Below are 26,135 nucleotides of genomic sequence, written 5' to 3'. Positions count from 1 at the left end.
CAATTCTTCCTCACAGGCTCTAACTGGATTATCCATCAGCTTTCACGAACAGGTCTCCAAAGTGAGTTATATGTGCACAAATTATTCTCCAGGCTGAAAGTAGAGTAGGTTCCCCGTAGAGAAGCCAAGGAAATGGCAGACAGCATGAATGTTAAATTGGGTACATCAATCAAGTATTTGGACACATTTACCAATCTTGATAATCAGCATGAAAGAAAAGTAACAGATAACAAAAAAAGAGAATGGTATTTCTTTACATGGAGTGACTTCCAATAAAATACCAGTCTAGAACAGTAAACAGTGCTGCTATAATGTATGCATGTATATATTTGCTTTACACAAGAGAATACAGTGCAGGGAATTATAATACAATAAGTCCAACAAACAAAATCAGACAATAGGAAAGGAAATTCCTGCCCTGTTGAGCTCACAATCTAAGTTGTATGTTGGGAGACTTATTAGAACTTCAGTATTAAGTTATACCTTTTTTTGGATGGGGATTAACAATTGATAGTATAAAACAACTTTTAGAAAGCTCTTCTCTCTTCCCTCTGGTCAGGGATACTGATTTACACAGATTTAACATACATACAGATTTCATACATTTAACACCGATGTAAAAAAAACAAAACAGACTACAATCGAAGGCAGCGCTTATAGTCCTGGCTATGGTGCTGTCATCCGTCGCCTTCGTAGCAGCGTTTTTTGCCTATAGTGTAGGAGGCAAGAGATGGCGAATGGGGGGTGTGGCGGGGGCGTGGCCATGAGCGGTTCACCCTCATTGGCTGAACCGCTCACGTGCCCACTGACGTCACATGACGGTTGCCGAAAAATCAATTTTCATTGACTTCCAGCGATCGTGGCCAAGCCGTCGCACCGTCACGCCCGCGCCTACAATAGGTGCACGGCTTAAGTAAACTTGTTTTGACGCGTCTTCGGGTCACTGTCGCCGTAGCCAGGACTATAAGCGCAGCCTAAGGCAGGAGATGTGGAGAATTCATTGCAGAGGGTAAACAAACAGACAGGGCAATAAATGGATGAAAGGGTTACGGAGATATTTGGAGAGCATGAATGTATTTATTTATAAAATGTTGAGAAGAGGTGTCCCACTGAAGTGCAGTATCTTCCTTCTTCATGGTGGAAGATTGTGTGTCTGTGCAATATCTTCCTTCTTCATGGTGGAAGATTGTGTGTCTGTGCAATATCTTCCTTCTTCATGGTGGAAGATTGTGTGTCTGTGTAGGTTCGTTCTGATTTGAAGTTTTGGGCTGGTTTTACCAATGTAGCATCCTTGGTCACATTTGCTGCATTGAATCATATATACCACATTCCTGGATGTGATACAAAATGTTCCTTTGACACTGAATGTTCTGTTTGTGACTGGTTCTGGGCATATATGTTTACAATGTTTGCAGCATGTGTTGTTGCATGGTCTTGTGACATTCTCAGTGTCATTGAGTTCGTTATGCAGTTTTCTGTTGACTAACTTCTGGCTGAGGTTTGGCGGTTGCCGGAATGCAAGGATGGAAGGTTTGACGAAAATGACTTAATGTTTCATCCTAGGTCAGCATGGGTTGTAGATCTTTGATTATTTTTTGCATTCCCTCTAGAGCAGGGTTGTATGTACCCACTAGTGGTACGCATGTTTTTTTTTTTTTTTAATTTTCTTCTTGTATTGGAGCAAGTGTTGTTGTGGGGCTTTAAGTGCAGTTGTGATTGTTGTGGTAAACATTTGGTTTGTATCCCTTCAGGGTGAATTATTCAATCGGAGATGTGAGGTGTCTGTTCTGTCTTTAGTATCGGAGCATATGCAGTGATATATTATAGCCTGGCTGTGTATGATGGCTCGTTTTGTCTGACGGCACGGAAGCTGGAGTTATGAAGGCAACTACATCTGTCTGTTGGTTTCTTGTATACAGATGTGTGTAGTTTTCCATTCTTCAGTGTTACTGTTGTATCTAGAAAGTTCACTAAGTTTGCTGAATAATATATTTTAAGCTTAATTGATGGGTGGAATTAATTCAAGAACTCATAAAATGGTTTGAGATTTTCTTCGCCCTCTGTCCATATTATAAACAGATCATCAATGTATCTGTAATATTTGTAAGGTTTGTGAAGTCATGTGGTTAGGAATCTCTGTTCAAGATTTGCCATTAAAAGATTGGTATATTGCAGTGCCATCCTGGTGCCCATTGCAGTCCCCATTAGTTGTAGATAAATGTCCTTGTTGAAGCTGAAGTAGTTGTGTGCAAGAATGTATTTTATCAGTTTGGTAATTACTTCAGCGCTGTATCTCTGATCCAGGGGAGATGTTGCAAGAAATTGCAAGCATGCCTCGGTGCCATCCTTGTGGGGGATGTTCATGTACAGAGATTCCACATCCATAGTAACTAGTAGTGTGTTGGCTGGTAGTTTGATAAGTTTCTTGAGGAAATCTCTGGTATCTTGTATGAAGCTGCTTGTGTTTGTGACTTGTGGTTTTAGGATATTCTCCACTATGGCCTGATATTTATTCAGTGAGTGTATCCGTACCTGTTATAATTGGTCTGTCAGGGTTTGTTGATTTTGGGAAGCTTGGAGAAGATACCAACTCCTGGCTTGTTAAGTATTAGTTGCTCCAATTCTGGTTGCAGGTGATTAGGGAATGATGTGATGAGATTCCTGAGTTGCTTTGTATATTCCTTGGATCATGGGTCAATTTCTTACAGTAGATGTTGTCTGTTGCCTTCTATGTATTTAGTTGTATCCATAACCACCACTACTGGTTTGATGGTGATGTTGTGGTTGGTTCGCAGTCCCTTGATTGTAGATCTCTCCATGGGGGAAAGGTTGTTCATTATTTCTGCTGTGCCAATGCCAGTGAAGAAACTCACAACCTGAAGCTCTCTGTGTAGCTGTCTTGTTTGCCGTTGTGTCCTGTCGTTGGTGTGAAATAGGTGTCCCTCTTGTTGTTGTACTCTGTCATTCTGCAGATGCTCTCTTTTTTTGTAGAAATATTCTTTCAGTCATAATCTCTCTCTTCTAGGTCGGAATATAATTGGATTTGATCCAGATTGGTGGCGGGACAGAATGTGGACACTTACAGAGACAGTAGATGGTGATACTTGGCCACCGTGGTTGATAGGAGCGACTGTGGGTGTGGGACAGCAGCTATGAGTCTGGGCTATTGAAATAAAATATAATCATATTTAACACCCAAGAACGTAACTTCACTTTTTTTTTTTTGAAAACCTATTTACCAGCATATTGAATAGGGCCCTTAGATTTTTGGCCCATCTTGAGGGATGTGCAGGTTATTTTAATAGAATCTAATTATGTTTCTGATTTTTTTTTACAGGGGGACTGCTCCCCAATATAGAATTTGTCTAATGATTTAGGTATAGGCTGCACCAAAGTCTATAAAACTAATTTCTGAAGCACATTTTGCAGCAGATTCATCTTGTGGCTAATTAAAGGGGCAGTCCTCACTCAGACCAAAGTGAGTTTATGGCAGTTCATGTTTAATATGTGAAATGTAGACTTAATTATTATTATTTAACTTTTTATTTTGTTGGTTAGCAAATGTTTTATCTAATATCTTTTGTTAAAGAGTTAATTTTACAGGTCATTTTTGTTAATGTTTGTACAGCAGTTACGATACAGTCATTAAACAAAGTTCCTAATAAATAGGAAATTTAGCAGACCTGATGTGGGGGGATTTAAATACCATGAAATACCGTTGCTACCTTCACCAGTCAGTATCTCTGGAATCAGGGTGTTCCTGGAGCTGAAATGAATGCCGTTCTTCTCTGGGGAGCCCCCTGGGAGGGGTGACAGAGGTAACTGCTCCTAAATAAAACGTACCTTAAGGGTAATTGAGTCTGTCCAAAGAAGCCAATGACCCACTTAAGCCGTTTATATTTTTTGGGGCTCGATACAAGGACTGCCCCTTTAATTGTTTATATAAAGCTCCGTTCATGGGACATGACTGATTTGTTTGAGTCTGTGGAGCACTTCTCCTTGACTTACTATCAGTATAAGAGGGAGATCTATTGTCAGGTTTTTTTTCTTTACAATTCTACTGCAGCAATTTATATTTACAAAAGGTATGATTAACATTTAGCAGAGAATTTACCTCCCCTTCCTACAGCAAGCATGTTACCCGCTATGCATGGTTTTTAATGGTTTGCAAACCTGTCCTTTTCATACATCCCATTTTGTTTTTACTTGATACACGTTGGCTTTGAACTTTTACTCCAAAATCCCTGACTCCATTTCAGATTAAAAAGCTTCTGACAATCTGCAAAATGCTCCAGAAATATAAAATCACCTCCATACTGCACATTGTAATACTTCACATATTATCTTCTAAATGCTTTAGTTTAGGCTCGAGAGAGATTTGTTGAAAATGTAATATTATCGCGCATCCAAGTTTTATTATTCTTTGATATTAGAAGTGAAAGTTCATGGCGATAAATGCAATTTTAAACTGATCAAAGTCCCTAAAATATTTAAGTCCAGCGTAAATTATTTGGTCAGAGGAGAGTGGCGACTTGATGTGATAAATGACATACTTGGCCTGCGTTCTAAATCTTTTAGGGGGGGTCCATGTTCAAATGGATAACAAGCAAACGGTGTGCTCATTTGCATGTCATTTCCCAGAATCCCTAGTTGCAGCCGAAGCGAAAATGGTGAAAAGCAGGGTTGAAGTCCTGTCCGAGACAAGTGAATGTGCTCACCAGTTAAATTTGTATTTAAAATACTTTCCATATCCTGGTGGTCAATATTACATTTCCCCAGTCTTTGTCCATGTACAGAAGTCTTCATCCTGTCAAGTATTACTTTTTAGTTAAGTCAACAGTAATGGAGTTAGAAAGAAGGGTGAGAAATGCAGATACCAACATAGAGAATAAACCGGACTGGGCCACACAAATATCTCACATTTCCAATTCTTTGATTTTTGATGGAGAGGCTTTTTAACCAAGATGGGCAAAAGATCACATGTACAGTACCAGCTTAAATTCCCCATGTATACAGTATGTAATGCGGAAGGGCAGTCAAATGAAATGCCATGTTTTTACCCTGGAGGAACACTGCATACAAGTATTTTCCACAGTCTAACCACAAAGCACTATAAAAAAAATCAACAAGAAGCAAACATAATTTAAAAAGGATTTTAAAACCTTTTTGGAGAGTTCTTAAATGTATCAACCAACCAGCATTTCCTATTTTGCTCTGACTCGGAGAAGCCTATATTAATTTGATTGCGTTATCATGTGTATAAAATGTGAGATTCCCCGATGTAAATGAATAGCATTGAACTATTTAAAATACATTTAGTTACCTTTTTTTCGTTAACTAAAATCACCAACAGATATCCAAAAAAAAAAACATGCATCTGCCATTAGAACTGTTTGGTTTACAGGAGAAATCCAAGCGGCCGTTTTTATTTCTTTATTTTTACATAGCAGCGGAACTCCGGAGCTGATCCCCATTAATTCCAGAGACCCAGTCGGTCCAGAGATACTTATCTTCAAACGGGGGTTCTGGTCTCTCCAAGTTTAAAGCTCCTGAGTCACGTGGACAAATAGGAAGCCAAACTGGATGACATCACAGCTTCCTATTGGCCCAGAGGAGATTTGAAAATCCGACATTACGTGAACCCCAGCTAGCGAGCTGAAGGGGCTACCGGCACCCCATACATTGGAAAGTAAAGAAAGCAGGGGGTTCCCTGAGCTGAAAGTAATACGGTTCAGTTCAGGAGGACCACCCTCCCCCTTCAATGCTCTTTGTAAAATAAATCCGGCTTGCATTGCCGTTTCAAACTGGAAGTATCCCCCTAGATGCACTTTCAGGGGTTGGGGGGCTTATAAACAATTGCCTTCAAATGCACAAATATATTTAGGTGCAATTAAAAGCAGAAATATAAATGCAGTGGTGTGCCTTTCTGCCAATAACAGACTTGTTTGAGGTGGTGTTGATTTAGCTATAGTGCTCAGACATTGTCAATTAATGAATCCCAATGTAGGAATTCAGTAGAAACCCTGATGTACAGTGTAAGACCCGGAGAGATATTAAGCACAAGCTTATAACAACAAAGGAGGGCTTTTCATTTGAAGAAGTGCAGAATTAATCTTCATTGAAGTCATAATTAGTTTTGCTCGGGGTTGAGCGGAGACATGGAAAAACGACAAGCAAGTTATGTCACCAATTGCCTAATAAAATGTTCACAAAACAACAAATAAAAACAGCATACATTGTCCCAAATTACAAGTAGGCAGGTAAAACACCATGGTCCTTATTCGTCTAAACGGAAACATGGGTATTCCCCCTACTTGTTATCTGCCATATCAAACTTTCGGGGTCATTCTGCAAAATTAAACCTAAACCTAAGCACTTTCATTGATATATGATAAAGGTAATAGTGCTTATTAATGAGCAATCCCACAGGACTGCTAGAAATCAGGGGGTTTTGTTTATTATTTTTGTAGGACCCCTCAACATGAAAAAGACCTGCTTACTTGGAAAGTGGGGAGGGGCAAGCTTAAACCCTTGGCCAAAGGGTTTAACCGAATGACCCCTTTTCAAAAAGACTATATAAGTATTTCAGTGTGTATTTTTGTCATATTGGATGTAGCTTTGGGCTTCTGTTTTTGTTGTATACATTTGGCCACTCCCAGTAGCACACCTTTTCAAACTTATATATATTATGTGGTAAATTTTTTGCTTGTTTTTTTTTAAGCTTGCTGGGATTCTGTGTGTTTATTAACTTTTTCAAGCTGGTCTCAGCTGTATTGGAGGTTAGTGGCCCCTCCCCAAGTAAGCAGGTCTTTTTCATGTTGCTGGGTTGGGACAGATCCAATGTGATCATTCTTCCTCTAATTATAGAAGTAAATAAGAATTTTAATCAGGTAGTGTTAGGACCTGCAAATTTGGTCATGTGTTGCAGGCTTATAATGCTGTGGCTAAATGACCATTTTTCCAGAGAATATATGTGTATTTTTGTCATATTGGATGTAGCTTTGGGCTTCTGCTCTTTATTGTATACATTGGGCCATGCCCAGTACATATATCTATAGTTTGTTTTTTCCTTAACTTGGTGGAGGTGACAGGGGATATTTGGGGAGGGGGGGGGGTACAAGAGAAGATAGGGGAGATGTAGGGGAGAAGCTGGTGATGGGAGCTTTCAGAAGCGTCGCGGGCAACAGACTTAACAGATTTTACATTAAGTGTGCGGCCCGTGAAAATAAATATATATATTATAAGCACCATATTTTGGCAAATATAGCTTAATAACTTTTTAGCTATTGAAGTACAAAAGACTTCTACAAGTTACATTAGCCAGATAGACAGGTCCCAATGATGTCCATTACTATTCCATGATGCCCCATGTATCCATTTTTTGGGGGGGTCAAATTAAGCTAATAAAAGGGTGTTTAAACAGGCAGCTATTTGGGCTATGTCCCATCATCTCCTTAAAATGGAGAGTGGCCAGATTCAACCAGGCCCAGGTAGTTCATGAGACTATTTGCATAATACAACATGTTTCCAGTAATGTACATCATGAATTAGACTACTGTAGAAGGGCAGAAACTACTATAGCATAATTAGGCATATTAAATGCATGCGCATCAGAGCTGAAATAGGCTGTGTGGTATGTAATGATGCAATTCTGCATCTATTGTGGCTGCGTCTCCAACACTGGAGGTGGTGAGAGAAAAGGAAACATCTGCACGTTATTTAAGCTGTTTTGCACTTTTTAGTTAACCGAGCTACTAAAATTCCAGCAAGTTTGTCAAATTAGCAAGTTTAAGCTTTTAGAATACCACTTCAAGAAAAATAAATAAAAGCCTCATGCAGTTTGAACACGCGAAAAGAAATTTCAGAATACTGGGACAGGTATATCTGAGCCAAAAAAAAATAATAAAAAAAAAATCCACCTCACATGCTAGTATCTTCCCCTATAGTCTCTAAAGACACAAGATTTATAAAGAATAGATTTCGAAGTGCCAGGTTCCTCCAACTAAAACATTACCACATTGAAAGCTTTCTGTAACAGGCTTACTAATTTTCCATAACTGTAATATATGTAAATTTAGGCTGTGTCTGACTTAAATCTAATAGCCATGTAGCACCTGCAAATGTTCCCCCCCACCCCCCACTACATGATTGAAGCAGGGGGGGGTCACCAGAGCTTTTAAGTTCATTTCAGCTCCGAAGATCCCCCTGCTTCCAGAGATACTTAACCTCCGTAGGGGGTACCGGTATCTCTGGACAGGCAGGCAAAGGAAAGTTGGAGCACCACTGCAAACAGTAAGGGGGGGGGGGGGGAAGGGAAAACAAAAAAAAACTGCAAGAGTGTGTCCCATGAATAAAAAAAATGTTTAATGGATCAAAGCATCAGCTACAAAAAAGAGCCCACAGGCCCCCACCAACCCGTTTCAAGCAACACTAAGTATCTCTGGAACATAATTTCCCGGTCATGCGAACCAACAGGAAGCCGCAAGGCATGACACCACAGCTTCCTATTGGTCTATATGACGCAGACATTGAACCACTGCCATTTTGCACACAGTTCCCTGGCTGCAAATACCAGCACCCACTACAGAGGGAAGCAGAGGGTCACTGAGCTGAAATCAACACCGTTCAAAGCAAATGAGGGTAGGGAAGAGCAGAGAGAAACTGAACACTTCATTTTGGATCATTTATTTACACATTAAAACATTTTTCATGTAAACAAAAAAGGCACTATTTCAAAAAAAGCAAAAAGAAAGTTTATAATACATAGAAATGCGATAAAATAGGTATTTTCTCAGTTTAGTTCTTCATACATTATTCTGTGCAAAGTAAAGCTTCAGCAGTTCACAACCTTGGCAGCAATGAAGTGCATTTATCAATTTCCAAGAAGAAATGTAGGCTACATTTCCACTATTCACAATATATCCACGAGGTGCTAATGTCTGCTACAAACTGATAAGATGCAACAGCGTCCATAATATGTGCATTGACTTGGACACTTGTTTCCTTTATGGCACACTGGGCCCTATTAAATATAATGTGAAGCAGTCATTTCTGGGGGTAAAGAGTTCAGGTCTATTTAATTGAATGGCAACATGTTTCCTAGCATGATGGAAAAAGGCAACTTCACAGCATTTTTAATAGAGGGAGAAAGTACCTGCACAGTAACAATATGTACCCCATGCAAAGTTGTCACAGTGAATGTGTTATTTCTTGCCAGATATATTATATAAACCAGTTCACTGAAACAAAACAAAAAAAACAAGGAAGGGCTTCATTAACAGTTGCCATTTATCTCCAAAGAACGTAAATATAATAGGCCACGGTATCAACTAATCATCTTCAGCATTGCAATACGAGAACTGGCCATTGTGCTGTGGAACAGTTTGTTTAATCCTGTACTGAGAGAACCTGCAAACAGCAAAGTGTTTAGGAGAAGCCATCAAATTGTGACTGCATGAAGCATTTACAACTCAAGTGTACATTTAGTGCAGTATTTTATTTATAAAATCATTTGCAAATCACACACACTGCATAGTCAAATCTCTTTGGCAAGACTGTAACAGGCTCAGTAATGTACCAGTTTCAGCACTAGAGGGGGAGAAACTAAACAGCCCTTATTGGTGCATATGGATTGTACTAAAAAAATATTGTGGGTACATACTCTAGACCTCTGCTGCTTTTGAAAACACTTCAGTCTCTGAAAATGGGAGAGGCACCATGAGAACCCCCTTATGCCCCCACTCCCCCCCCCCCCCCAAATCATGCAGATATCCAAGTCATTTCAGCATGACCAAATTAGAAAATTACGCAAAGTATACGCAACCTTTTGCAAAACGTTAGCTAGGCTGTCATTCTTTCTTGTGCCGGTCACTGGAAACATGGAGTGGTCGCATAGGAATCATAATTCCAAAATGTTAAACAAAAAAACAAAAATAAAAAAATTAAAAAAAACTGGCTACTTTGGCAATGCTCTATTGAACACAACTTTGCTTGCCCAAGAAAAAGGATGCATACAAATATTACTAGTCTATCCAGATAGTATTAACCTAATTTTGAGAACCTACAACGCTGTTCCATATGGACCAGTAATATTTGTTATTTAGAGGAGCTGATCTTTTTGATAGTTATATCCACCCTAAGGGAAAGAAGTCTCCTGAACATAAATTGACCCATTTCCACTTTAAAAAAAATAAATACCTTTTTTTGCTATATTAGAGTGAATTGTCATAGCAGTGGTGGTATTAGATTGATAAGGACTACATCAAGGGTGGACAACTGCAGTCCTCAAAGGCCACCAACAGGCCAGGTATTATGGATATCCTTGCTTCAGCACAGATGGCTCAGTCATTCCAGAAGATCTTGAAAATCTGACTGTGACCTTCGAGGACTGGAGTTGGCCACCCTAGGTCTAAAATCATAGCCAATGCTTGTTTCTGCTCAAAAACCAGTGGAAAGTAAAAAAAAGACATTAATGTAACATGCAGCACTTTATTGCCCGTGTTCTTGGAAGATAGTGGAATCTCCAAATGAGGGGATGGAAGAAAAAAAAAAAAAAATTATGTTCTAGCATGAATTGCCAAAACAAAAATGATATTTTGAGAACTATAATGCCAGACATATCTTCCCAGCTGAGGGAACCCTTCATGGAATCTCGATCTACTGAGGTCTTTTCACATCTACGTCACTACAATAGCTTTCCAGAAGATTACACGCTCCATCAAAATGGTAGTTAGGTCAACAAAGAGGTCTATTTACATACCTGGATGAAATTTATCGTGTGTGTATGTATATATGTCCAACACCCAATGGCCTCATTTTTACAGATTCTTGCAGGACTGACATTGTCTTCAACATGTCCTTGAAATCAGATTGTCCTGCTGTATGAAAGTAGTGCAATGTGTGTGTGACCCTCAAAAACAAAGTCACTCCACCTCTTCAAATGACACTCGGAGCAGTTTACACTGAAGATGGACAGCAGACTGGTCCATTTTGGAAGACTATTACAGGCACTGTATTAGCCAAGCCATCAGATGAACTGATGCACCACCATGGTGATAAACTGCTCTTATTTTACAAATACTGTTAGATTTTTACATTAGCTTTGGATTGTTGGCGTTCATATTTGACAGAAATGATCAGGAAAAGTAGGAGGGTTGCTGCCTGGATAGCTGCCAGTAGGAAGAAATAGTAGTTCAAATTGCATTCGTTAATGTTCCCTGCAAAAAAATAAAATACAATTATGATCAAGTAAAATATGCAGCATATATACTTTAGTGTCTGCACAGATCAACTTAGATACCATGTTTAGTGCTGAAGCCCAAATAGTTGCAACTATGAATACAGTAGGTATACAGCTGATGTAAGGGACGCACGATCCGGTAGGAGCAAGGAGAGCAGTCCAGGTAACAAAAAAAAAAATTTGCGTCATCAAGACATTAAAATCCAACGCGTTAGCGTTCTTATCACCAACACGTTCGAAACGTGTTGGATTTTAAGGTCTTGATGCCTCAAATTTATATTTTTTGTTACCTGGGGGTCCTCTCCTTGCTCCTACCGGATTGTGCGCTCCTTACATCATCTGTATACCTACTATCTCATCTGAGAAGCCGCACATCCATCCAGCCACACCAGTGAGTGATCATTGTTTTTTTGCTACAGGGGTATCCTCCAATGAGATTGATGGTGGGGGCGTTTCTTGCTTACTACTACCCGTCTTCAGGGGGTTTGTACCCATAATTGCAGGCTATATTACCAATAAGTTTTATTAATCTTAAATTACATTATTCTCCTTGGATCGTGGTCTTGGTGTTATTGGATATTCTACCTGGCATTGAGCGCTCCTCGCACTCCTATCCAACTATGAATACAGCATGAGTATCTTGTCAATTAGACTTTAAACAGAAGTTGAACTCTATGGACAATCCCTTTATAAGCCAATTTACCATATTAAGAAGATGAGTCTATGTATGCATGCTTCCCTTCTATTTAGATCATCAAATTCCAATCCAGGTTAGCTTTATAATAATTTATATCAAGCATTTTCTTGAACTAATAACATGGTCGCTTTCGTAGCTTTTCAAATAAAAAGCATTTTGTTCCCGTGCCTTCTAGATTAGTGTGCTGTTTGGACAATACCATACAGAAGACTACCATGACTCATGCCAATTCTGGCAAAGGTTGAAAAGGTACTACAATCTCTATTTTGCAAGGCAAATTATTTGTGTGCTAACTCACCTTGATCTGTATGACTACTCATCCATCCAATTGCAGGAAAGGACACAAAAGCAAGCAGCCCAGAGCCAACAAAAGATCCAATACCAGAAAAGAAAAAGAATAACCCCATAATGGCGCTCTGCATGGATTTAGGTGCAGCCGAATATGCAAATTCCAGACCTAGAGATACACAAAAATGGACTGTAAAGATAGTGTGAGGTTTTAACAAAAAGGAATACTATAAAACATACATTGTGAAAGCAATGCAAGGATACACTCCTACTATGTACTGTAGGTAACACACTTTGTGGTTCCAGTTTACCCAACAAGGAAGGTTGGCCGTTCAAGTGTGGAAACCAAGTCTTTAAAGTGCTGTTCAACTGACACCAATGGGAAAATTATGGAAAGAATATTGGTAAGGACACGAACCAAGGCATTAAGAGATCTGTGAGCGTGAACAAGTTAATGGGCAGATTTATTTAATACTGATCAATTGTGACTAAGATAGGTGAAGATAACACATTTCATTTAAACAGCCATCAAGATCATTTTTAAGTTTACGTGAATTGGAGATCCCAACATCCGGTATCCCCCCACATCCGAGAGCTGTGTTCTCAGGGTGTAGCTAGGGTCCACAGTACAAACGGGAGTATAAGATATGGCTGTGAAAGATTTTTTATTGGTGACCCCAGTGGACATGCTTGCTGTCCAATGCCATATTCATAATTTTATGGCATCAAAAACAAAATTACAAATGTCCCGGTAACCAGGGTTTTTCCTGGGCATCAGGCGACCACAATTTAAAATAAATAAATAAATAAATGAATATAGATTAGACTTTCCTTTTTAGGCGCCATGCATTTAGGATAAAGTGAATACATTTTTTAAATAAAACCCAAAAACGTACTTACCAGCTATGCTTGCAAATATTTCACTAATGCCAATGAGAATATACTGGGGAAGTTGCCACCACACCGCCAAATCAGCAGCGTAATAAGTGACTGTTCCAATCTTCTGGATTATTTTATCCTGCTTCACAATTTCTAATCTTTTACTTTCCAGGATCCCTGGATAAAAGATAGGAAGATACATTTTTATAAATATAGCAAAGTTTAGTATGGCACATTTCATACAAACATAACTAGTACTTAAGTCTATAAAGAGATCCGATGCTAGATAAGGAAAGCCCCATTGATAAAAGCAATGGGGCTTTCCATGCAGTAGTACTGAATCGGCGCTATAGCACTTTATAGAATAAGGGTATGTCTGCCAGGCACGCGTGCAGTAGAGAGCACTGGGGCCATAGCCTTAGGCCCGAAGATGGTGCTTCACGGATGCAACTACCGCCCCATATTCTAAACTCTGTTTTTCCAGAACAATACCAACAAGTAGCAACATTTCAAGAGGGACAGAGCTGCCCAAGCTTAAAAAATAAAATAAGTGGTAAAACTGGGGTTTTACCCACTATTATACATTGGGCTATTTCCCCATCAATACTTATTTTCTATTTATACAATGTAATTGGAATGAGTAATATGGTCCAGTCAGAGCTTGAAAATAAAGAATTTAGACAGCAATTACGAATAAATCAAAAATGTATATCTTACCTGCGGCTACTACAGAACACATTACAAAAAACATGCCGACAGCAATTCTCTTGAGGGGTGATGGCAGCAAGCCTTTCCTCTTTAAGATAGGGTCCACCAACTTATCCTTTAATGGTATCAGGATCAAAATAAGCACTGCGTCAAACATGGTAAGCCACGCTGCTGGGAACTGCAATATAGAGGTGTATATTAGGAATATTACTATTTTAGTGACCAGTACTATAGCTATGATCCCCAAATCCCCTTTCCTGATCATATATGGTGCAACAAGAATGGAGCCTTTAACCTGGAGGAAAGCACCATCCCTTATGCCGTATGGAGTCTGCAGAACAAAATGATAAGTGTTGCTCCTTCAGAGTTCTCTGCTTCTCCATGGGGTCTCAACTGGCTACATACACTAGGCATGGGAACTTCCTAAACAACTATACCAATATGTACAACTATCAAGGCATGGTATGGTACGGTACAAGTAGTTTTGTGCCATCAGAGGAGAGAGTGCGACAGATCCAATTGCAGATGGTGAGAAGTTTCCTTGGAGTTGTATTATATCATAAGACATCACTTTCAAGTTATAAAAATGGATCAATTTGTCAATGTAGCAACATTAAGGAAGACTGGTACAGTAGAGAACAAAAATAATGCACAATGCTCTTTAATTTCTAAAATGCATTTCATTTTCTAGGTGGTCAACACCTTCAAAATCTAGCTGTGGTTACCAACGGCAAAAGAAAAAAAGTACACTAAGGGAGTTTTTGGAGTTAAAAAAAAAAAAAAAAAAAAAAGGATGAGTTATATGAAATAGAAAGAGGAACCAATGCCCCATGGCAGGACTTATTCACATACCACAATCTATAATTAGGGACATTAAGCCAGTTCATGATCAGAGCTATTGTAGAAAATGCCAGCTACAATGAGACTTCAAAGCAACAATTCTCAACCAGCTGCCATAAAGTCCTAGTGCTCAACTCTAATCATTAAGGGCCACCAACAGCTCAGCTTTTCAGGATATCCCTGCTTCAGCACAAGTGGCTCGGTCAATGACAGACACTTGTGCTAAAGCTGGAATATGCTTAAAACCGGACCTGTTTGTGGCCCGGAGTTGAACACCCTGGCACTAGTTTGTCATGAGAATTTATTGAAATCAGAAAGGGGGGGGGGGAGAAAGCAGAGGAAAAATTATATATACACTTTGTAAAATGCTACCAACAAATCTATGAAAATATTGATTTTTCCTTTACATAATGCATGGCATAAATATAAGTAGGGGTGTCATAGGTATTTTACATATTTCATTGGGTTCTGACCGTAGAAGAAAGGATGAGAAGCTGCATTTTAGCATTCTGCCTCGCTACAACTAATGGTTATAGGCTAGATTGATATACAGCAGGCCCCCAGTTATGCGGCGGATTCCAAGGACACGCCACAAAGCAAAAATCGCCGGAAAGCGGATCCGGCGATTTTCGTTTTGTGCGCATGCGCAGACCGGCAATGTGCTGTTCTACGCATGCGAAACTTTGGCAACGCCCCTCATTCTGCGCATGCGCGATCCTGGACCGGCGCGATCTGCACATGCGCAACAATGGCGGCCCCCTTCTTGGTACCGCCGGATTGCCGAGAAGCGGGGCCTTCCTGTACTAGAAGGTTGAGACATTTTGTAAAATGTTAAGCTTAAGAAGCAAATGTCAGAGCGAGATCTAGCTGATGTTGTGATAAAGTAGGAAAGCACAAGGTTAACAACCTAAAGGATATGCAGCAAGAGTTCCATTTCACCATGGATGCTGTTAACAAGACCATGCAGCACACGCTACAAACATGCCAAAATCTCAGAACCAGTCACAAACAGAACATTCAAGGTCAAAGGAACATTTTGCTGAACATCAAGGAATGTGGTATTTATAGATGGATAGATTGAATTCAATGAAGCAAATGTTACGAAGAATGTTACATTGGTGACACCAGCCCAAAACTTCAAACCAGAAGGAACCTACACAGACACCACGAAGGAAGATACTGCACTCCAGTGGGACACCACTTCTCACAGCCAGATCATTACATAAATGATTTAAACACCAAAATCCTAAATTAAATGTTTAAAAGAACTAATTTGAACCAAAAATGACAATAGAAAAAAAAAGTGAATGAAGAGGAACGGAGCACTAACAATGTTACAGCCAGAAACAATATACAGAGCGTGCGTTCCCATAAATATATATTTATTGGTTAGACAAAAAACAGAGGCATCTCCCTCCGTTCTCTCTATGACCAATAAATAATTATATATTTATGGCTGTTCCATTGTTCGTGCTTGGTTTTTCTCCATTCACTTTCCTGCAATTTCTACAAACGGATGGCACACACAGGAACCCTAGGACGCAAGGGGCAATGTCAGGATGGTGCACTTATGAAGAGAGTCCAAATATGACTACAAAGTACTGTGCCCCTCATACCTCCTGATGGCTGAAGTAAGGTATGGTCAGATTTACGCTGTTCTTTCTGGACACACATTGGATGTGTTAAACCTTTACTGCAGTGATTTGTGAGGTTTTCCAGCCAAGCGTTTTTTTGTACCTACCTACATAAACCAATTGATACCTCATGGGAAATCTCTATCGGAACTATTAGATTTCTTCACAGGCTTGTTTATTTTGCTGAGCACAACACAGTTTTTTTGTTTTCAAAATAATACACCGACACTAAAACAAGAGGTAATGCCGATATTGGGTTTTTAACCCGATACCATAAATTGTGTGTAATTTTTCACCCTGCTACAATCATTTCCCTCCCTGTGCATCCCAGCCCCATGCACATGGCCAATTATGTAGGATCTGGTGTCTCAGTGCCCCTTTCATCCACTTATAGCCATGTTTGTTTATTCTATCTCTGCATCATCTGCCTTAGATGACTACAGTATCTTGTTTTTCTTTCGGTCTTTACATCTGTCTTAATCTCATGGAATCTTTGTAAGATCAGTATCGCTGACCTGAGGATGAGAGAAGAGCTCTCGAAAGCTTGTTTTATAATCTCGTTAGTCGGAATAAAAAATAAATACATAAAAAAAAGTGTATCATCCAATACTGAAGTACTCATTACCTCCATGTCCAATCTCTTATAATTTTATCAGTAGCTGTATCAAGATATCCTCATGACGAATAGGGACTAAATTACAGTGGTGTTGGGCATCGAACTAGAATACCTAGTTGTAAATGCTATAGGCTTTGTACTTTACGTTCTATGCACATACCAATAATCTAAAGATGCATTGTTTGCTTTTACACTTTTCTATATTTTGTGTTTCTTTTAAAAATTATTTGAACCAGGGGCTAGGGTCTTCTGGAGATGAACTGTGCTATTTTCAGCTCTGGGGACTGCCCTTGCTTCAGAAATTCTTACTAGCAGTTAGTGTTACTTCATCCTGGACATTTAAACTTTCGTCCAAAAAGTCGCAACATCCGCTGTGTAATGTTGAGGCTTCCTATTGGCCTGCGGGCCCAACAAGAATTGGCAGCCATTTTGATCTTCCTGAAGGGGTGGTAAACACTGGTGGTGTATTTAAACACGGGTTATAATTATAGGGTTCCTTAACTAAAAAAAGGATTGTAAACCACTGCACTGGCACAACTAAACATGAAAGTACTTTGAGAACCTGGAGGTCCCCGAAGCAAGTAGCGCAGTTTAGTCCTAGGGGAACCCCCAGTTAAAATTCATAATTTTTTTAGAAAGGAAGCAGACTTCTTTAATAAAGTTATTTTAGCAACAGTATGTACAATTTAAAAAAAAGTAACTACACCTTGAAAGTAAAAAAAAGAGATTGCAACATCACTAATGGATAAACTCAAACTTATCCATTAGTAACAGATATGAAACTATTGTTAGTTCTCTTAAGAGAACAATAAAAAGACAAACAAAAAAAAAAAATCCACTTAGGCTGGCCATACCCAAATGACAGTTCATACAAAAATAAGTCTAATAAATATTGTAGAATACATTATTAACAAACACGTAACATTTTTTAGAAATGCCTACCGTGTGGTCTTTGTTATTCAATAACTGTGGGATTTTCAAATGAAGACTCTGAAGGACATATGTAGTCTGCATCTAAAAAGAAACATTTTTTTTAAGTCACAAATTAATTCCGTTTAAAATAAATAACTACAATAAAAATTAATGCATCCCATATGTTTATGATCTGGACTGTCAAATACTCAATATAAAAACGGACCCAAAAATGATTACAAATGGAATTGTACATTTGTGCATGGTAGTGTGTGCAAACTATTACACGTTGTTAGCAATAAAGAGATTCAAAAGTCACAAGTGGTCTAGTATTGATGATACAAACCTGAAAATATACAGTCCAGTAGGGAATGAGTGCCAAAAAGACCGGAATTATCTTTACAAGGGCTTTAACATCTTCTACTTTATCTTCTCTGAAGGGACCTCCACGTGAAGACTTGGCCATGTCCAGAATACTTTGGGGATGCCGTTGTTGATGTAAACCATTGCCCTGGCTATTAACATTCAAGAATAGAAAAGAGAAAATGATAAGCAACAAAGAAATGTTACAGGGCTGGCTTGTACTTTCGCAGGCCTCCGACCTGGTCCAGTCACATCTCCTCCTCAGACATGAGAGCACCACATCGCAGCGTCAGTACGCCATTGCGTTGACATGGCAAAGCGATGCCATGCAGAGTCGCGTTGCCATGACAACGTGACGCCATGTGAAATCGTGGCACCGGTACGCTGAAAGGAGGAGATGCCGCCAGACAGGTAAGTGCCAGTTACAGAGGCCCTGTCCTCTCTCCCAGCAATCAGTTTCATTGTTGTGGGGGAAGGGTGCAGGGCCTTTAAGCGCGGGGCTCGGTGCTATGGCACCAAAATCCAGCCGGCTAATAGGACTAACAACTGTTCAACCAAGACACATAGTTTAAAGGCTCACACTGAAGAGTAACATTCCAAACTTTTTCTTCAACATTTTGCACAATTGTCAATGATTCTTATTACATTGTTATCTAGCTCAGAGCCATTCCCATTACAGTCTTCCTTAATTTGCAACAATGATAATATCATCATTAACCTTATTCTTTGCCTGAAGCGCCCATATTTTTTCCCCCCCGGCCAAAAATTTGCGTTGAAATCAATTGGACAATTTGTGTGTAGTCTTGGGCCTCGTCCAGGGTGAAAGCGAGCACGCTGGTACGCCATGACGTCAGGCACTCTAGCGATTCCTGGCTAGCTAGTTGCGCGCGTGGGGGGGGGGGGGGGGGAAGAGGGTCAGTGACGCCACGTGAGCGGTTCATCCTCATTGGCTGAATCACGCACGTGACAGGCCGATCGCGCGACAAAGACAACATTTTGTGTTTGCACGTATCGCGCCTACCCACGCTCACATGTACATGCTCCGATCCAAGTACACTGTCTATCACCCTGGATGCGGCCTTAGATTAGAAAGATTCAATCATGCCTAAAGACTTGCTTATTTGCATCCTGTTAAAAAAAAAAAAAATTCCTTTTCTTTGGGTCTCTTGAATTCAAGCACATCAGGTATTTCTGTTTATCTGTGAGGGCCTTGTAATTAATACACAATGTACTAAAAAAAAGAAATCACCTCTTGATTTTAGGATTGAGTGTCAAAGATAGGGAGAGGGTTTAGCTTACAACAGGGGGGGGGGGGGAATCCATCCTAGACCCACTGAACTAATTACACCGCCATGTTTGAGGGATATCATCTGGGTAATTGGGGGGGGAAACCCTTGCTGTTAGCATCGATAGATTTGTTCAGGGAAGCCAGTTAGATTATAACCAAGTGCTTGAATTTGGTTTAAGATTGTATCATCCCAGTCAGACTAATGTATTGGGGAAACAAAACAAAAAACCTGGAGTTTTACAGTAGGACATTTAAAATTAAAAATAAAAAAAATAGTACCTACTTTATTTCCTCGATTCTAAGACGCACCCTTTTTCTGATTTTCACATGTCTGAAATCGGGGTGCATCTTAAAATCAATGTATTAAAAAAATTAAAAGAAAAAAAAAAGTGCCTACAGTACTAACCCCCTCTTTCACTTACCATGTTTCAGGAGAGGTCCCATATCAGCGGAGGATGAAGCATGCGGCAGCAGAAGAGGTCCCACGTCTGCAGATGGTTGAAGATGGACAGCGGCAGGAGTGCGGTGGCGGCAGGAAAGGTGCCAAGTCTGCAGGTGAATGAAGATAAGACTGCGGGCGTGCATGCGGTGGCAGTGCGGCAGGAGATCATAATAGCAGGAGAGCTGAGAAAAGCGGCATAGGGGAACGACTGGGGAGGTGCAAACTAACACCGGAAGTTGACCAGTTTCTGACTTCCGGTTACAGTGCGCTCCTCCCCAGTCGTTCCCCTATGCTGCTCTGTTCCTGCTCAGCTCTGCTGCTATTATGATCTCCTGCCGCCACCGCACGCCCGCTGTCTTATCTTCATTCACCTGCAGACTTGAGACTTGTCCTGCCGCCGCACACTGTCCATCTTCAACCATCTGCTGACGTGGGACCTCTCCTGCCACCACCGCCCGCTTCATCCTCCGCTGACATGGGACCTCTCCTGAAACATGGTAAGTGAAAAAGTAATTTTCCTTGATTTTAAGGGCCAAATAGATGGTGCGTCTTACAATCGAGGAGATACGGTATTTACCAATAATATATGCTGTGCATTTTATGTTAACATTCATTCTACTCATGAAATAGTTCTGTACAATAGGCCAGTTTTGAAAATAAATCAGATCATACTAATAACATGTTAATAAAAAAAAAAAACACACTAAAAGTAAAAAAGTAGCAGCATACATACGTGTTTCTCGTGTGTTCAACAGAATGCTTCCGCGAACAGCAGGTGTATGCCAGGATCTTAAAGAGATCAGTGAAGGCGCTGCCATCCGGAGTCTTTGTAACAAAGAATGTCTGTCCACACAAGAACACCAGAAATGAAACCCCAATACACACTGTAGGGATGATGTATCCAGGGAGGAAGCCAACATTTTGTTGAACATATGCAATGCCACCAAGAGATATTATTGCTCCCAAGTTAATGCTCCAGTAGAACCAGTTAAAAAATCTTCGCGTTGCCTCTGGCCCACGATCTTTCACCTAAAAAGACAGAGGAAATGAGAATGGCTAGTAGATGTAATGAAGATAAAAACAGTTACACTTGGAAGCCAACGCATTAACTTTTATTAAGTGACGCAGCTTTTCTTCAAAAATCTGCAGAGATCCGACTGCAGACTTGTCGCTTAAGGCTGTGTCCCCCGCTTGCGCTGACCGCACTTGGAGCGGTTACCTGCGACTGGTAATCCTCCCATCCACGCTCACACTGTGCGCACGCTCATGTGCGGGCACGCACGCTCTCCCAAGCATGGGGCGTGGCGAGACGAGAGTGACTGGAGCAGAGAGCAGGGTCACATGACCCTGTCCTGACCAATGGGGAGAGAGGCGCAGAATAGCCAGAGTGGAGAGAGGTGGAAGGGAGGGGAGAGAAACAGAGAGGTAGAAGGGAGGCGGAGGGGGAGGTGGGGAAGGAGAGGTTTTTTTCTTGTTTTTTGCACAAATGTTTTTAATTGCCATTTTTGGAAGGGGGGGAGAATTGAGACAATCCAGCCAATGACACGCCCCCTCCCTTCATAGCCACACCCCCGCTCTAAAATGTTTGCGGGACAGCAGAACGCTCATGCTTGAAGAGTTGGTGACGTTACCACTCAAGCATGAGCGCGGTCAGCGTCAGCGGGGACTCACCCTAAGCTTTGTGCTCCATTATCATTTTTCTTAATGTATTTTAACTGTTGTAGATTTGTAATACTCATTGACATTTTGACACCCAGCCCTGTTTATATAAGGCCTCGTTCAGAGTGGCAGAGACAGGAGGTGGAGGGCACGCGTCCGTCTGATGGGCGATATGTGCACATCACCCCCAGCAGACCTTTGCTAGCGTTGAGGAGGCGGGTCTACAGACCTCAGCTTAGGGATGGGTGTTGCACTGTTCAAATCAATCTTGAAAATGATTTGTTTGGCTGCCGAAGTACCAGTGACGCTGCAGCAGCTTGAAAAAATAACGTGAGTTTATGCAAACTGTAGCAAGTGTCAACTACATACTTCGACGACAGGGTAGCTTCTACCCTGACAACTGCCATTTACTTTAAATACTTTGTTTCGAACTTGCGCACGCACGTCGCGAAGCAGGCACCCTGAACGAGGCCTAAGATGCATGCGATACTTTTATTTTTGTATTGCTGTACATTACCTGGATGCAACATTAGTTTAAGTGCAGAGTTTGTTCTAAAGTAAAATAAAAAATAAATAATCCATGCTTGTGTACATTTTAAAACTAAAACTACAGTATTAGCTGCAAAAAACATCTAGATAATATATTACGCTCATATGCATATCTCACAGTTCACACTTATGACTCAAAAAATCATTTACCGATCACTATAAATAACAGTCTTGTTATTGGAAAACATCTTATGACTGAAATTCCTCCTTTATAATCCCAGAGTCAGCATCATGTGCCATGATGCCCTTAGATCAACTTTATTTTAGTTTCATGAAGTCATGCACTTGTTTGCCAGAATATTAATAAATATATAAAATTGTGATGAAAAACAAAACCCACAGGTTTTAAAACCAATTTTTTGACTTTAAGAGCAGGCTAACTAAATTCACCCACTGTGGAAAGATGAGAGAATGTCTCTGTTGTCACATAATGCAAATCTGCGGTGTGCACAAGTTCAAGTGAAGTGTTTAAGGTTCAAAGGTCTTTTTAAAAGATGCAACATTTTCAATGGCTGTGACCTTCCTTTTTAGAAATTTTAGTTCCCCCCCCCCCCCTCCCCTCCAGCAGTCAGGTTCATTATATTAGGAGCACTCAAACTGTGGTCTGCGATTACCTTTTTTAGTTTTAAACTCTGGAGCCCTATAAAAGCAACAATCCCCCTCCTGCTCAGGGGGGTCCCAAGGTACTTACTGGTTTAGTTGTCAGTGATTTCCTAGTCTTTCAGTGATAATGTATATATCAGGGGGGACTCCATTTTGTTTGCTATATAACCATTTCTCTATAACCATTATGTACTAACATTTTAGATCTCAGGAACTAACTAAATGCCTAATGTCATAACCATTACTCTATAACCATTATGTACTAACATTTTAGATCTCAGGAACTAACTAAATGCCTAATGTCATACGTAATTGTCTTCTCAAGTCAGATGTGAGAAAGTGACCTCTCACCCACTTAATGCCAAATTGAACTTAAGGTAATCAAAACCACAAAAGCAGCTACATCATTGTGGCTTCCCATTGGACAACCGTTTAAATGTCCAGGAAGTAGAGCAACACTGGCAATTAAAGTGGTAAGAATATTAAGATCCAAAGACATGTTATGATGGAGGAGGACATAGCTTAGGGGTGGCCAACTCCAGTCCACATATACTGAAGCAGGGATATCCTTAACCCTGACCTGTTGGTGGTCCTTGAGGACTGGAGTTGGCCACTTCTGACCAAGCTAATAGAGTATGGTGATCTTCCACACGATTAACATTTGGACCAACCGTTCTACAAGCCTTTGTACTATATACAGTATAGTGCATCTATTAAGCCACAACACAAACACGTTGATTGACCCACTTCATTGTAAGAGACCGGTAACACAATGGTCATTTGATTATCAGTTTTACTGTAATCTCTCGTATTAAACAGTTTAGCTCTGTATTATATATGGGACAAGAACTAGACGTTGGGGGGTTCTGCAGCCAACCCCCAGGTTTATGGATTGATACATTGTATGTTACAGATGTTGTATGTGCACCACACCCACCCCAAAAAAATAGTTCCAGCACTCCTGGCTGTACCTGATCACCCAAATATACCAGCATCTTCCAAATCCTTGTGATCTGGGAGAAAATCGTTGCTGGTTAAAATTAGGGAGAGCGCCAGCTGCCAGGTAAAGACACTTTCATAAGCATTATATAAAATATACCCATTGATCTCACAAATACTGATTACATATCACAGCAGCTATGCACGATGGTTTCGTTGCAACTAAATTCCATCTCTATACTAGTGCGTGTAATATATCTATATATACACATACCTTCAATTTCTGTATTTCACTCCTACTTTACTACCTATATGATATCTGTGCATGATCAGCTACATACATAGTATAGGTACAGGTCTCTGTACTCTGCATATAAGGGTCAGAGAAAGATATATTTTTTTTTAAAACTGATCCGTTATAACCAGAGTACAGAGCCCTGTACCTCTAGTATAAGTATATATACTGTACAGTGTACGTAGTATAGGTACAGTGCTCTGTACTGTGGATATATGTGATCTCTATTTTGCACAGACACCTGCATTGCATGTGTATCGGATCAGAGAGATAGGGATATAATGATAATGTGCAGGGCTCTGCATTCCGGGTATACCTGATTAGAGATAGATACACACACATACACGTGCAGGGCTGTATTCCGGGTATACCTGATTAGAGAGAGATACACATACACACACACACACACACACACACCTGTATTCCGGGTATACCTGATTAGAGATAGATACACACACACACACACACACACACACACGCACGGCTGTATTCCGGGTATACCTGATCAGCTCCGAACGGGGTGATGTTGGCCTTCACCGAACCAACCCCCAGCCCCACAATGGCCAGTCCCACGAAGACCACCGGGGCGCAGTACGGCGGCACCGAGCCGGTACAGGGCACCACGGTGCTAGACCCATTGACCGTCGTACAGTTCTCCACCGTCGCAATGGGGATGTCCCTGCAGAAGCCGGCCCGGGTCAGAGGGTAGGTGATCATGGGGAAGGCGAGCATGCCCAGCAGGTAGAGCACCATGCTGAGGAGGATGGTGCAGAAGCGGCCCAGCAGGGCGTCCGCCAGCCAACCCGCGAAGGGAGACACCAGGTAGGTGATGCCCATAAACACCAGCAGGGCCTGGCTGGCCTGGGTCCCCTCCCAGTGGTAAGGCGGCCCGTTGAGGAACAGCACCAGGTTGGAGGTGACCCCGTAGAAGGCCACCCGCTCCAGCAGCTCGGTCAGCAGCACGGCGGCGCAGGCCAGGCGGCGGCCGGCGAACACGGAGGTGGAGGCCGGGCTGCCCAACAACGGGGCTCGCTCGCTAGTGTCGCGCCCTTCCATGGTGAGGGGGTATGCAGAGAGGCGGACAAGGATGAGGGGCCGGTTACAACAGGTGGGTCGCCATGAAGTGTGGGGCTAGGACAAGGTGGGGGGGTCCTAAAAGACCCCTTCAATCCAACAGGCTCCTCGGTGACCCCTGCGCCTGGCTATGACCGATACCTGTGGGCACAGGTCCCCAGGAAACGTATCCGAGCCGCACCCTCCGGCAGCCGGCGCTGAAGTGGCGTAAAAAGGCGGGAGTTCTGGGGTTCTACCCGGTCTCGCGACCCTCCACTGTCCAATAGCAACGTCCCCTCTCACCGGGGAAACTTCCAAACAGGGGGGAGACAAGAACCGAGAGCGGCTGCTTCGTTCAACTTCCCCCTCCGAAACAACTCGTGACGCCCGGACACAGCCCCCGCCCACTTGACCTGGATTTATGTGTTGATTGGCTGCCTTGCGCCTGGACCACGGCTGCTGATTGGCTGCAGGCGCTGCCAGCCGCATGACGTTCCTGTCATGTTGTGTTCTGGACGTACACAGACACTGCACGTGCTGTGGGGCAGAGTTAAAGAGCAGGAGGGGCTCTGTGTGTGTGTGTGTGTGTGTGTGTGTGTGTGTGTGTGTGTGTGTGTGTGTGTGTGTGTGTGTGTGTGTGTGTGTGTGTGTGTGTGTGTGTGTGTGTGTGTGTGTGTGTGTGTGTGTGTGTGTGTGTGTATCTCTGCACTGTGATTTATAGGTGTGCTGTACTATATGTTATCGTTGTTACTTCTTTAAATAAAAGTGTGCCCTGCACTAAAGAGCCATAACTGTTAGTATTACTTATTGTATTAATATCAGCAATATTATTACAATATTGTTAATCTTTTTGCTGCCTTGGAGCTAAAAAATGCGTTGGTGCCCCCTCGGGCTGCAAAAGGTTTAACTTAACCTGGTGGCAGGGTACATACTCAATCATTATGTATTTGTATATTATTATAGTTAGTATATATTGTGTGGTTATTGCACAGCAGATACTAATGCTAATTATTGACTGGAGACATATATTATTAGCATATATAGTATATGGTGCTGCCCCCAAAATGCACGTCAGCAAACTTGACATTCTTTATAACTCAATATGCCGTTTTATCATATTACGCAACTTCA

At 41.2% G+C, this 26,135-nt stretch overlaps 1 protein-coding gene across 1 annotated transcript; it reads right to left on the bottom strand.

Annotated features, from left to right (window-relative positions):
- Nucleotides 1-8,669: 8,669 nt before the first annotated feature.
- Nucleotides 8,670-25,414, bottom strand: SLC15A4 (solute carrier family 15 member 4). Its single transcript, XM_075568701.1, has 8 exons — nt 24,453-25,414; nt 20,640-20,935; nt 18,160-18,328; nt 17,844-17,915; nt 13,821-13,989; nt 13,125-13,280; nt 12,235-12,393; nt 8,670-11,216 (listed from the first exon to the last, which is right to left on the bottom strand). The coding sequence occupies exons 1-8, from the start codon at nt 25,005-25,007 to the stop codon at nt 11,083-11,085; spliced, it is 1,710 nt and encodes a 569-aa protein (XP_075424816.1). The 5' UTR covers nt 25,008-25,414; the 3' UTR covers nt 8,670-11,082.
- Nucleotides 25,415-26,135: the final 721 nt, after the last annotated feature.

The sequence above is a fragment of the Ascaphus truei genome, chromosome 13 (genome assembly GCF_040206685.1).
Source record: "Ascaphus truei isolate aAscTru1 chromosome 13, aAscTru1.hap1, whole genome shotgun sequence".
In the NCBI taxonomy this organism is placed as follows: Eukaryota; Metazoa; Chordata; class Amphibia; order Anura; family Ascaphidae; genus Ascaphus; species Ascaphus truei.
Note: the sequence above shows the minus strand (reverse complement) of the source record. Positions and strands in the feature narration are given on the sequence as shown.